General features: G+C 38.7%; 1 protein-coding gene across 1 annotated transcript in view; it reads left to right on the top strand.

Annotated features, from left to right (window-relative positions):
- LOC103697785 (myosin-10-like) overlaps window positions 1-13,090 on the top strand; it is a 73,148-nt gene extending 60,058 nt beyond the window's left edge. Inside the window, exons 4-5 of the mRNA XM_008779709.4 lie at window positions 11,480-11,710; window positions 12,205-13,090. Coding sequence (XP_008777931.3) covers window positions 11,480-11,710; window positions 12,205-12,525 — 552 coding nt within the window. The 3' untranslated portion in view covers window positions 12,526-13,090. The remainder of the gene's footprint in view (window positions 1-11,479; window positions 11,711-12,204) is intronic.
- Window positions 13,091-13,938: the final 848 nt, after the last annotated feature.

Below are 13,938 nucleotides of genomic sequence, written 5' to 3'. Positions count from 1 at the left end.
GGCTAGTTCAATAGAAAAAAATAAGGGAACCTCTGTTTTCCGAGAAAAAGGAAATAAAGAAAAAAAAGAGTATTTTATTTTATTTGTTTTGGGAGTTCCACCGAGGGGGAGCCATGCTATATTTTCTTTTCTTATTTTCTTGTATTTTGCAGAAGAAAAGAAGAGGGAGTTTCTTGTTATTTCTTACTTTCTTTGTAGAAGAAAAGAAGCATAAGCTTCCAATCTTCCTTTTTATTTTTGTAATTAGTTTTCTTTTTATGAAATCAAGCAATTTTCTTTCATGCAATCCATGTTCTAGGTTCAGTTTAATTTTCACTTTTTATGCAATCTTTTAATTTTCTTTTATGCAATTTATGTTCCACGCTTCAATCTTCTTAGTTTCATCTATTTTAATTTATGCCAAAGCTCTTCTTTGATTAATTAAATATATAAATATTTTTCGAATCTAAGTACCTGTCTTTTAGTTAATTTCAATTAGAAAACATTCTCTGGTAGACCAGAGAATAATTCAACATCCCCGACGTAATGCTTTGCTTTTGTTATTCAAAAATCGATTTTGAATCCGAGTGAATGTTTTAATTTTTATGCAACTCCAATCGCCTCTCTGTGGATCGATCTCTTACGACCACTATTCTTCGAGAAGAAAAGGTAAGAGTATAATTAAATTAAATTTTGTTTGTCGGTTCTAACAACAATCTGTTTAGCGTATTTTTAGGTAAACAAAAATCGGACAACAAAATTTTGGCACCGTTGCTGGGGATCGAAATTTGAAATTTTATTATTTTTAGTTAATAATTTCGTAGTTATTAAATTTTGAAATTTGAAATTTGAAATTTAAATTTTAAAATAATTTTTTAAAAAAAATCAAAAAAATAAAAATTTTAATTTTTTTTTAAAATTCTAAAATTTAAAAATTTAAATTCAAAATTTGAATTCTGAAATTCGAAATTTGAAATTTTCAAAAAAAATGCTAGTAATTGATAGGGCTCAATCCCCCGAGGTTATCATACCTCTATTGGGGCTCCTCACGGAGTAATCTCCAGAGCTTATTCAACGAGCATTCGGAGATTGACTGACGCATAAGGATTAATTTTTAGTTTACATTCAAGTTATTCCTATTTAAAAATTTAAATTAAAAAAATATAAAATTAAAAATAAAAAAAAATAAATTTTTTTTTGCTTGCTCATTTAATCAGTACAACCTAATGACATTCCATAAACTTTAAAAAAATTTATTGAATATTTGCTGCATTTAGTATTAAGCATTTGCATAAAATAATTTAAGGGCAAAACCCATTAAAAAGATAAGGTTGGAAAGTCATTACCTATCCTTAGCCCAAAAATCACCACCTTGCATATATATCCTAAACTAAATTAAATTAAAATCAATTAGATGTTGGTCTTAGGGTTTTCGAGCTCAATTAGGCTCTTGGAAAGAAGTGGCTGAAAGCCACTCTAGTGAGAATTTAGTAATTTGTGATGTCTAGGAAAGTTTTACAACAGCGAGAACTGTTACGGGTATTGTGGTAACAGTGTATCCCTTCTGGCACCACCACACACCTCGGGACTTTTCTGGTCACTGGTTACTGGATCGCTTAACTGGTAAGCTCAAGCTTAATCTGAAAGGGAGATTAGGAGCTGTCTAATCTAGGAGAGAATTTCAGAAACTTTTTAACCTGATAAATCTCTGTGCAACTAGATTAAAAGCTACTAAACCTTCTTTAATCTCAAGATTAAAGAGCCAATCCATTATGTGGTGTTGATTGTGGTCATCTTGGTCTAGCCTTTCTTCTTCTCTTTTAGGATTTCGTTTAGGAGTCGAGTCTAATTAGTTGTGGATAATGTATGCATGGTAGAAGATCATTAAGGAGTAATTTAACACCATTTAACCCAGAGGTTGGAAAAAATTATTGTCACATCTGATGAATTATTGATCAACCACCAATCTCTACAATGGGCGATCATATTAGAACCTTGAATGAATTATTCGCTCCTGCATCCGCTAGTCCACCTACATGTAAATAACGCAGCGTAATTTGAAATTTGGGCTGCGACAATAAATATGCTACCCAAATTCCATGGTTTGAAAGTGAACAACCATACATTCATCTAAATAAATTCATGACAATTTGTCAAACTTTCAAAAATCAAAATTTAGATGAAGAAAGTGTAAAATTGAGATTGTTCCCAATGACCTTAGAGGATCGAGCCGCGGCATGGCTATATTCTCTAGCTCCAAATTCCATCAACACATGGGAACAACTATCTAGGAAGTTCATGGCAAAATTTTACCCCATGATTAAAACAGAAAAAAATTAAGGATGCCATAAGAACTTTCAGAGGGAAATCTAAAGAAGAATTTTTCCAAATTTGGGAACGATTCCATGACTTGTTGGTCAAATGCCCACACCATGGGCTTGATAAGGCTGATCTGGTCCACTTCTTTTATAAAGGACTACTTCCGGCACATAGAAACATGATTGAGTCCATGCACAAGGGTAGGTTCATGAACCAAACCTCGGATCAAGCCTATGAAATTCTTGTTGACTTAGCCAAGAACGCCCAAAATTGGAGTAGCTATAGTGAGGAAGTAAATAGAGATGAGTTTGGGTCTAGAAAACCAAGTAATTATGAAATGAAAGCAGACCCAGATCTCAAAAATGTCATGTCCAATCTGGTGACTAAAATGAACAACTTAAGTAAAAAGTTTGATGCTTTCACTGTTTTCACTAGTTCGAGTAAAGAGTTAAATCCCATCATGAAAGTGGATCACGAGTCACATAATTTATGTGTCTTGTGTAACAGTTCAGAACATCTAGTGGAGTACTGCCCTAATCTGCCCAACATAAAGGTCGAGCAAGCAAATGCTCTAAATTCATATAGTACCTTTAAGAAGCCCACTCCCAACTCGTTCAGCCCAGTTTACCATCCTGATAATAGGTTCCACCCAAATTTCTCATACAAGCAGAACAAACCTATTCAGCATCAAGGAGGTCTACCAGGTTTTCAGAATAACTTCTCCAGGATAGATCCATCACAAATGAACCAACTTTTGGTCCCATCTGTACCTCCTTATAATGCCCCTATCCTACAGCAACCTTCACCATTAGAAACTATGATGGCTAATATGATGAAACAACAAAAAGATTTTATCAAGCAACAACAACAGACCAATACAGCCCAAGCCCAGACTAACCAATTCCATACGCAAGCAATTGCAAAACTTGAGGTTAGTCTAAGCCAAATAGCAAACTCTCTAGGGGATTGGAAGAAAGGTGAACTACCTAGTCAACCAGTGCCTAACCCTAGTAGACAACAAAATCAAGGTCAGAGAGGTTAGTATCAAATCGATTCTAATGGAAATCCGATCTATGAAGTCCAGGCAATTACTACTTTAAGGTCTGGCAAGCAAGTGGACAATAAAGTCCAACTTCCTGAACACGTAAAAGAAAATAAGAATGAATCCAATAAGAACCCTATTCAAAAGAGAGATCAAGAACATGACAAAAAGGAAGAACCCATAGAAACATACAAACCTAAGGTTCCCTTTTTCAGTAGACTTCAGGACTCCGAAATAATCTAACTTTGATGAAATAATGGAAGTCTTTAAAACTGTTCAAATAAATATACCTTTTCTCGGACAAATTTCCTCCTATACAAAATTCTTGAAAGACCTCACCACGGTCAAAAGAAAAACCAGCATTCGTAGGCAAGCTGTTATGGCTGCACAAGCCTCATCTCTCATTCAATAACAGATTGCCCCAAAATTTAAAGACCCTGGTTGCCCCACCATTGAAATAAAAATAGGAGAGACGATCATCCAGAGAGCCCTATTAGATTTAGGAGCCAGTGTGAACCTACTTTCCTACTATGTGTACCAAAAGTTAGGTTTGGAGGAATTAAAGCCCACAAATATTACCCTTTTCTTAGCAGATAGGACGGTGAAGTATCCCAAGGGGATTGTAGAGGATATAATAGTGAAGGTAAACGAGTTTTACTATCCTGTGGACTTCGTTATCCTTGAGACTGAACCTGTAATACATCCAGTCAGTCACACACCTATAATTTTAGGTAGACCTTTCTTAGCCACAGCAAATGCTGTGATAAATTGTCGAAATGGCATGCTGAAATTATCTTTTGGCAACATGAAAGTTGAGCTTAATATCTTCAACATAAGTAAACAACCACCAGACGATAAAGAAATCAATGAAGTTGACATGATTGAAAGTCTGGTCCAGGAGACTTTCTTACAAACTTATAGTAAGAACCCTTTAGAGGCTTACCTTGCCCATTCCGAGGAAGGGGTCGAGCATGCGCTCCCTAAATCTGTTCCCCTTATGAGTATAGATCGTCATCAGCCGACTATTTTTCCTCGGACTCTTTTAAAACCATTCTTAGATAATGGTTGAAAAAAAAATAAATTTACATTTTGTCTGGCTGAAGACATAAAACTTAGCAGAGGCAACCCAACATATAAATATTATAAAAAAATAATAAAAAAATAATTAAATAATTAAATTTTTTTTACTAACATGCAGGTTTGGGGGTTTTTATCCTAATTGTCAATTTACCTACCAATATCAGGTAACTTCTCCTCTATCCTATTACTGCTTTAACATTGAGGACAATGTTAGATTTAGGTATGGGAGTGAGAATATTTTTGATTTTTCTGCCTAAAAAGATTTTTGTGTAAAAAAAAAGGGGGGGGGGATTTCAAATTTTTAACTCAAAATCTAATCTTTTTGGCTGTATAAATTAGGAATTGCTTTGACAATAGCTTGGAGTTAAGGAATATGATAGTAGTTCTAGCTTGAGTTTTCATCCCACCTATCTTCTGCTAACATGATAGAAGACGATTTAGCACCTACACGTAAGCACATGAATAGTGGGGTATGTAAACTTGCGACTAATATGAATACTTTTAATCTTCTGTATAATTTAAAGTTATATGTGTGATGAACACCTTATTAAAAAAATATATATAAATAAAAAAAGGAAGAAAATAAAACGAGTTTATTTTAAGTCTTCTCACTGAGTAACCGAGCCTCTTGCCTGGCAAGCAGCGAGTGTTCGCGTAAAAAGGTGACGATGACTAAGATTAAACTCTGAGTGACTAATTCGGCCTTGGAGCCTAGTTGACTTGAGTTATTAAGCCTATTAGGATGTCTTTACACCTAGTGCCCTGAGCCATCTGGTTCGGGAGTCATTGGCCTAACACTCGCTACATGGGTTATAGCTAGAAAGCTTAATAAGGCTAGATATTGCACAAGTCATTCTTCTTAGCATTCAGTCTGATTAAAAATAAATAAATAAATAAATTTGGGGTGTTCATTACCATTTAACTCTAGAAAGTCTTGAAAATTGGAGTGATAATGTTGAAAGTAAGTGAAAGCCACTCATTTATATGATACTATTTTTCACCTCACTACATTCTTGACTGTTAGCAGATAGATGGAGAGTAATGGAACTTGAGTTAAAATCTGCTTAAATATGATAGCAATAAGTCTTTATTGTTCTTGCAATTCTAGATTCATACAATAATACTTATTCAAATTTTGAGTTAAACCTTAGAAATCCCTGACTAATGAAGTTTGTGGGTAACTTCACTGCAAACCCTCGCGAGACAACACTCATCTACTAGGGTAACCTAGAGGTTTAACGGCTTGTTGCACGTGCTAAGTGCAATCGTAATGCTTTACGAAAGTGAGTATTTATTTTAGTTCATATATTTATATAATAATAATTAATACAAAAAAAAATAAAACTTTTGCACTCTCATTTTTTTCATTTTCGCACTAAATTGCTAGAGACTAGCAATAAGCTGGTTGGGGGGTGTGATGAGGGCACAAAAGTGCAATCATCATACCATCTTAATTAGTATTATAGCTAATCATTAATAATAAAATTAACTAATTAACGTTGTATTTGTGCTTGAGTGCAAGTAATCCAAGAAACCAATTAACATTGGGTTTGAGCCCAATGTCCGGCAGTCGGAGCTCAAGTCAAGCCAGCATCTTCACGTGATGGAGCTCAGCCCGCGATGCAGCTAGCTTTCCAGAATCACCTTCCATCCACGCACTCGTTCCATGCATGTGGCTTCCAGATGCAACATCCCAAGCCATCCGTGAGGAGTTTTTGCAACACAACGGATCCCTTCATCCCGTCTCAGCACCAATTTGATCATGCCAGCCGCATGCCAGCTTCCATGCCAGGCCGTCCGCCTCTTCCGCATCAAAGCAGGCTCATTTCCTTCTCCGTTTCAACATCCCAACCGTCTGCATCTCCTCCCTTTTCGAGTGATCTCCACGATGCAACCAGATCTCTTCCGTCATCAATGTTCTTCAGCCTTCAATCCCAACGTGCTCCCAGAATTTTCCAGCGTCTGAGCCGCATCAAAATCCTAGCTTCCTTCCCCATCGCGTGAGCCCAAGCATTCAAGTCCAGCCGGTCCGTGCGATCACGGGAGACCCTAGCTCCATTACAGACCAGCTCCAGCGCCCGGATCCACGTTCTCCTCCTCTTCCAAAGCTTTCGGATTTCCTCTGTTTCTTGCCATCAAGGAGCCACCTCACAGCTACCATTCCGAATTTCACGCAAGTGAAGATCCCCAGCATCAATCCGCCCGTCTCAGCCTCCCATCTCATCTTCTTCCGTCTACACGTCAACCTCTCGGAATCCCAGCGGCCACCATCCAGATTCCGTGCCCGTCCGCCCTCTCCTTCCTCGCGTCTACCCTCTTCACGCTCCCAGTCGTGATGCAAGCCGTGATCCAGCCATTTCCTTCCGTCCGTGTTTCAGCATTCTCCACGATCGGCTGCCCGTGATTCTTCCCCCAGATCCGTGACGCATCCGGATCAAATCCCATCTTCCTGCGATCCAGCCTCCACCACGTCCGTGATCAATTTCCTCCTCGGATCCACGCCAGCCTCCTCCGCATCCAAGCACCCGCAACGCTCTTCATCCGGATCCACCTCCCGAGATCCCGCGCCCGTTTCTTCTCCTCTCCATGCGCAATCAAGGGCTTCAAGGCTTGGGCGATCTATAAGAAGGGGAGGACGAGAGGAGGAGAAAGGGAGCTCTCGGTTGGGGCCAAGATACAGAGGAGGTGGTCGGCTGGTTCAATAGAAAAAAAAAAAAAGGGGAACCTCTATTTTTCGAGAAGAAGGAAATAAAGAAAAAAAAGAGAGTATTTTATTTTATTTGTTTTGGGAGTTCCACCGAGGGGGAGCCATGCTCTATTTTCTTTTCTTATTTTCTTGTCATTTGCAGAAGAAAAGAAGATGGAGTTTCTTGTTATTTTTTACTTTCTTTGCAGAAGAAAAGAAGCATTAGGTTTCCAATCTTCCTTTTTTATTTTTGTAATTAGTTTTCTTTTTATGAAATCAAGCAATTTTCTTTCATGCAATCTATGTTCTAGCTTCAATTTAATTTCCACTTTTTATGCAATCTTTTAATTTTCTTTTATGCAATTTATGTTCCATGCTTCAATCTTCTTAGTTTCATCCATTTTAATTTATGCCAAAGCTCTTCTTGTTAGATGTATGCCCTAGAAGCCAATTTGGCTGACACATTGTTGATTCTAGGGATATAATTTTGTACTTGACTATTTATTATTGAATAAATAAAAGGCATCTTTTCATTCATATTGTTTATGTGTCTATGAATCGTCCAAGAAATTAATAAGATGATGATACATATTCTCAAGAGTTGAGAATTTGAGCCATGTATCATTGGTGATTAATTTCTAAATGCTCCTGATCAATGGATCATCACGAGGACGGTGATCGATCCGATCAGTGCACAGATCACTTTCCTTCTGGATGGACGAGACTTGAGTCCACAGTGTAGGGACACTGAAGTGATAGTGCAGGTGCTTGTTAGAGAACAAGGGTACTGAGCGTGACCAAGACAAGAAGTCACTTGGATGTCTATCCACTCGTCAGTGACTTGCTTGATGTTGCAGTAGTGTGACTGGTCCTTTGACCTGCGGTGCTTCGGCTACTCACAGTGAAGTTATTGGAGTTTGACTGCACACATACATGGTCTCTAGCCATATGGGTCCATGCAGTGTAGATTGGCTGCAGTAGGTTCACTGTAGGAGTAGGGTATGCACCTATAAGGAATCTATCGACCTTGATAGAAGAGGAGTGATCCTATGTGATTTGTTAGACTGAGTTCTAAGACCTTGGCCAGGGCAGTAATATAAAGTGGAAAAAGAGTTTTCCACTATCGAACTCAAGTCGAATAAATCTTGACATATGACAGACGATGGGGTTTGACGAGTTGTCCATGACCTCCGTCCTGTAGGGATCCACGATAGTAGGACTGTATCACATGTTAACTGCACCTAGAGGTTCATCATTCCATTCTGCTGGGTAGCCACTACATGCTGCTAGGTGTCACTGGTGGATGGTGGGACTCATAGGGATTATCTTGATGATCGATAAACCCTAATGAGTTGAGTTGGAATCGTTCCAACCCATTGAAAGGAGTTTTCAATGATATAGTGATAGAGATCACAATATATCTCACTACCAGTCAGAATAGAACCTATGGGGTCACACACTAGAAGTATTGACCGATCCGATGGTTGAAAAGTGATTATGAATCACGAGTAATCAATTCGATTGATAAGAAGTTGAAGAAGGAAAGAGAATTAATTAATTAGACTTGAAACAAGAATCCTACTTCAGGTAGGATACCTAGAGTCCTAATTGGATTAGGACTGGGAATCCTAGTTGGAGTAGGACTGGGATTCCTACTTGGAATAGGATTCCTATAATCCTAATGAGATTAGGAACTTTGAATTAAAATCGGATTCCTACTTGGAGTAGGATTCCTAGAAATCCTAATTGGATTAGGACTTCGGATTCAAATAGAGTCCTAATTGGATTAGGACTAAAATTAAATACATCCTAATTGGATTAGGATTCCTTAAGTCTTAATTAATTATTAATCTAATGAATCAACATGACTCCTAATTGGATTAGGATTGAAGAGTTCAATTGAGTCATGGTTCATTCAAGTCCTAGTTGGATTAGGACTAGCATAGATTGAACCCAATTTGGCTAATCCTAATTAGATTAGGATTAAACCATGAGAGAAGCACCTAATCCTCTTTGGAAGAGGATTAGGTTAACCAAGTAAGAGGGGCATAAGCCCCTCTCATCTTGGTTGGTGCGGCACAAGAGAGGGGGCCGGCGCCCCCCCCTCTTTGGAAAGTCATCTAGGGCTCCTACTTTGGAGGAGCCCTTGATGGCTATAAGAGAGGCACTAGGGCCGGCGCCCTAGATGAATCTTGAACTCCTCTTCAAGCCGTGGCCTCCTCTCTCAACTCCTCTTGGTTCAGCCGCAAGCAAGGAATCAAAAGAAGGTGATTGGCGGCCCTCCTCCATCCTTGCTTTCTTCCTCCAGCGCAAGGAAAATAAAAGGGCTGCAGTCAGGCTTTGGTTCTTCTTCAAAAATCCTTCTTCTTCCTCCTCTCTAGTGCAATCAAGAGTTGATTGAAAGAGAGGACATCAGCCATCAAAGCTATCTCTGCAAGGGAGCTAGCACCCCGGTGAGATAGAGAGCTTGGATCGGATCCTGCTTCGTGTGGATACCCGTAGAGGCCGGACGTTTGAACGGCTTCAAGCGAACCCTCTTCCAAAACCACGAATTCAGATTTGCGGTGATCATCTACCCGCGCAAGGTGAAGATTTGATCTTTCTAATAGTTTTAAAAGTTTTAATTCTTACCTAATTACGAAAGGTCTCGAAACAACGTTCATGCGATGAACGTCGATCCCGCACATGCCTCTTCCGCTGCCACCTGATTTAATTTTTGAAATATCAGCGGCATGGGCGGGTTCCCAACACTTCTTTGATTAATTAAATATATAAATTCTTTTCGAATCTAAGTACCTGTCTTTTAGTTAATTTTAATTAGAAAACATTCTCTGGTAGACCAGAGAATAATTCAACATCCCCGACGTAATGCTTTTCTTTTGTTATTCAAAAATCGATTTTGAATCCGAGTGAATGTTTTAATTTTTATGCAACTCCAATCGCCTCCCTGTGGATCGACCTCTTACAACCACTATTCTTCGAGAAGAAAAGGTAAGAGTATAATTAAATTAAACTTTGTTTGTCGGTTCTGACAACGATCTGTTTAGCGTATTTTTAGGTAAACAGGAATCGGACAACATCTTCCATCAAAAGACAAAAAGAATTGAGCCAAGGTTAAGCTTAGTGCCGAGTTTCGTATGAGATGAGAGTGATCCTCTATTTGGCCCAAACAGCTATGGCAGTCTTTGTCAGTTGTCAGCAACTATACCAATACTCTCCGACACCTCTGTGTGACTTCCAACCTACCATTGCTCAGGCTCATAATTCCTCAGATGATGCACTCTCCAGCATAGTAAATGTTGCCTCTCGTGTGAAAAGCCTTGGATGCAAGACATGTGGTCGTTTAATGCTCTCACTACGTTTTAAATTTTTGGCATGGATTGTGTCCTTGCCTTAGCTTGCACAGTTTCAGCACCCCTTGCCATGCGTTGTAAGCCCAAGGGCCTGCCTCAACTGGTTTTCAAGGAACGAGTTTGAAACAAAAGCTGTCATGTTTTGCCTTTGCCTTCCCCACAGCATCCACTTGCCACTTCATCACTCCATCTTCTGAAAAAATCATGGGGATCCAAATGTAATAGGGACAGTAATAGTATAATTCATATATATATATATATATATGTATGTATGCATGTATGTATGTATATGAATGAATGAGATGCTATGCTGCCTGTGTATCACTGTCCGTCGGTGAAGTATGCAACAAGCACCATGTATGGAGGATTATGATATCCATTCTGTGCCTCCATCCTCTGTCCAATCTTATGTTGTAGTACTCATCGATAGCAATCTAAATGTCTTCTACTTGAGCAGGGCATTATAATCTAGGACATGTTTTTATCTTTTTTCTATCATCAATCAATCCCAGCTTTACAATTCATGGGGATAGCTAGAGATAAAAACAGACTGCAGATGTCGTGCCTTTGTCTGCATGTGACCTGTTCGTATATGATAATTGCTTGGTAGGTCACTTAATAGGTGTCCTGAGAAAATTCTTGATTCGCTGCACCAAAAACAACCTGCATGACATCAGGTCTTTCTATGAACTGCAAACATGAGCTATGCATTTAATCTTAGTGGTTCACGTCTTTAATCATCAGGAATAGTATGACCAAGGCAGAGAAATCTATAACTTGTACCTCACTTGCAATCAAAATGCATTAATGGTCTATAAGAACACATTTTCTGTTTACAGGGAAAACAGTAAAGCCCAACAATACATGATAAACTGAGCGAGATAACAGCAGCAATGTTGTTCAAATATTGTGCCTTTTCTTCTCCAGGAACAGCATGCTCTTTGTTTTTTTAGCAAAACAGCATACTTTTTGTTAGAACATAATCTGTATTAATTGGGAGTGTGTTCTGATGTGCTGCAGGTGGTGGAGGAGAAGGGATGGGCTGTGATGGGGTCGGAGAACTGCTGCAACTGCAAGAAGGCGGTGGGGAGGATAATGGAGCAGGTGAGGGCAGAGACACAGCAATGGAGTGAGATGCAAGGCATGTTGGAACAAGTTAGGGTGGAAATGGAGGAACTCCAGTCATCCAAGGACCTCTGGCGACATCGCGCCATTACTTCCAAAATAAATATCCGCTCCATTCAGACTCAAGTAAGCATTTCCTTCATCTCATGGTCATGGATATTTGTCTCAAACCATTTGAAGTACAAGATGAATTAAAATAAAAAGTTAGTCTGAAACACGTGTTATTAAATCATGGTTCTCGTTTATACCTTGTTATATAGCATACTCCAACTCTTCACCTCAAATAGCAAGCCTAACCCATTCATGGTCCACAGCAGTTTATTACTAGTTCATAACATGACATCAACCATCATAAGACTGTCAACTCATTTACCTAAATAAAGTTAACACGGAAAGATTGATGGTATTAGAGCTTCATATCATTTTACTTATTTCATTCAATAATCGTATATTCTAATTCGGGGATCGGTAACGTCCATTGGACCATTGGTCAATCAAGGAGTGTGCACAATTGATTCAAGCACAGCCTGATCAGTTGTCACTGGATTTTTGAGTTCATCTGATCTAATTTCTTTTCTATGCTTGTAAATGTTTATGAGGATTAGACTCTGGTGTTGCAGATGCTGGAGTGGAAACAAAAGGCACACGCCTCCGAGCACAAGGTAACTGAGCTGCAGAAACAGGTGTCTGAGCTCCAAATCAAGCTTCAATCAACAAGGGCTGCGCTTTTCAACCCCCCCACTTCATCCTCTCGAACACGTTCAGAGAAATGGAACCATGATCTTCAAAGGATCAAAAACCAGCAGCAGAGAATGCTGGACTCTCACAGGGAGAAAGAGAAGCATGTCCTGGTCTGCCGCTTGAAGAATCCACAGAGCAATTTTCCAAGACGTTCGCCATTGCAGGATATCGGAAACAACTCTCCTATGTTCCGGCCATAATATTGAGCCTATAGTACTACAAAATAACTTCAGAGGGAAGTAAAAGGAACCTGGATTGCAGCAACACATGGTCTTGGACTGCCTCAATGGATCAGTTTTGCTTGTCAGAGGTGGTGGTAGATCCTGCCACAAGATCCGATAAGCAGCTCCGGGAAAGCGCATCTGAATTAGAGGAGGATCGGAAAATTTGGTTTGTTTGAGAGCAGATTTTCCTTGGGTGCTTGTAGCCTTCTTCTCCTAAGCGAACAAAACTGTTGCTTCCAGGAGGATGTAATTTTAGTCTCTAAAAGAAGGATGGAGATAGTGGCTCTATCGACAAAGCACTCTCTTGGATTGAATGGATTTGTATCTACAAGGTTTTGCTAGAGCATAATTATCACTATGAATGCAGAGTCAAATCAATGATATGTGAGTGTGAAATGTAACAAAAGCACCAGATATTTTACCACTCGAACGGAGGTGGTTGATGCTTAATGCAATTGTATTAACAGCTTAGCCGGGATTTTGGAATTGATCATGGATAACCTCTTCATATAGGTGAAATGGAAAAGATTTTTGAGGGCTAGAGTATGAAAGGTTTTACCTCATGGCAGCTAAATTCCTAATTCAATGCTTGCATTTCCCACTTTCAATCTAAAGGTTCAGGTTGTATCTTTTGCACGAAAGAATGATTCCCCCTTTTTCGCAACATCAATTGGCGGATTGTGCAATAGCCACTTTGAGATTTGTGCAAATAGATGAAATTTTTTTGAAGTACTTTGAAATTTGTGCAAGATGTGATCCAACGGTTGATGTCGTGAAAGAAGATATACAATTTTTTCACACGAAAGATACAATCTAAACCCTCAATCTAACTAATATTTGAAAAAGGCTAACCGTCTGGAGGAGGAAAGCCCCTTCCTCCCAAACTTTTACATTTATTTATTTATTTATTTGATTTATTGTTACTTTAGAAATTGTGGTCCACATCTAAGAATTTTTTTATTTTCGAAAGTCCATCTTTAAAATCTCAATTGATCGGATATGCTCTTAATTGATCTTATTGTACTCTCTTCATGTACGGAACACAGATACTAGTGATTTGGCTGCACATACAATGTGCACAAAAAATATTAACACAAATTAAAGTAAATAAGAAATAAAATTAATAAAAATACTTAAAATATAAAAAATCAAAACATAATAGATAGACAAAGTATATAAGGAAAAGAAAAACATAGATATTAAGAATAGAAATAAGAAATACTATGCTTCTTATTGCATAAATTTAAGATTAACTTGGTTGGATCCTCCGTATACAATACGTGCTCTTCACAGGAAGCTACGGATCACTTGCCTCCGAGGCAGCAATTTTCCAAGGAACTCAGTGTCACGCCCCCGGCCCGAGATCGCGAGTCGGGGGTCCGCGCCAAC

This window comes from Phoenix dactylifera, unplaced genomic scaffold (assembly GCF_009389715.1).
Source record: "Phoenix dactylifera cultivar Barhee BC4 unplaced genomic scaffold, palm_55x_up_171113_PBpolish2nd_filt_p 000473F, whole genome shotgun sequence".
NCBI classification, from domain to species: domain Eukaryota; kingdom Viridiplantae; phylum Streptophyta; class Magnoliopsida; order Arecales; family Arecaceae; genus Phoenix; species Phoenix dactylifera.
Note: the sequence above shows the minus strand (reverse complement) of the source record. Positions and strands in the feature narration are given on the sequence as shown.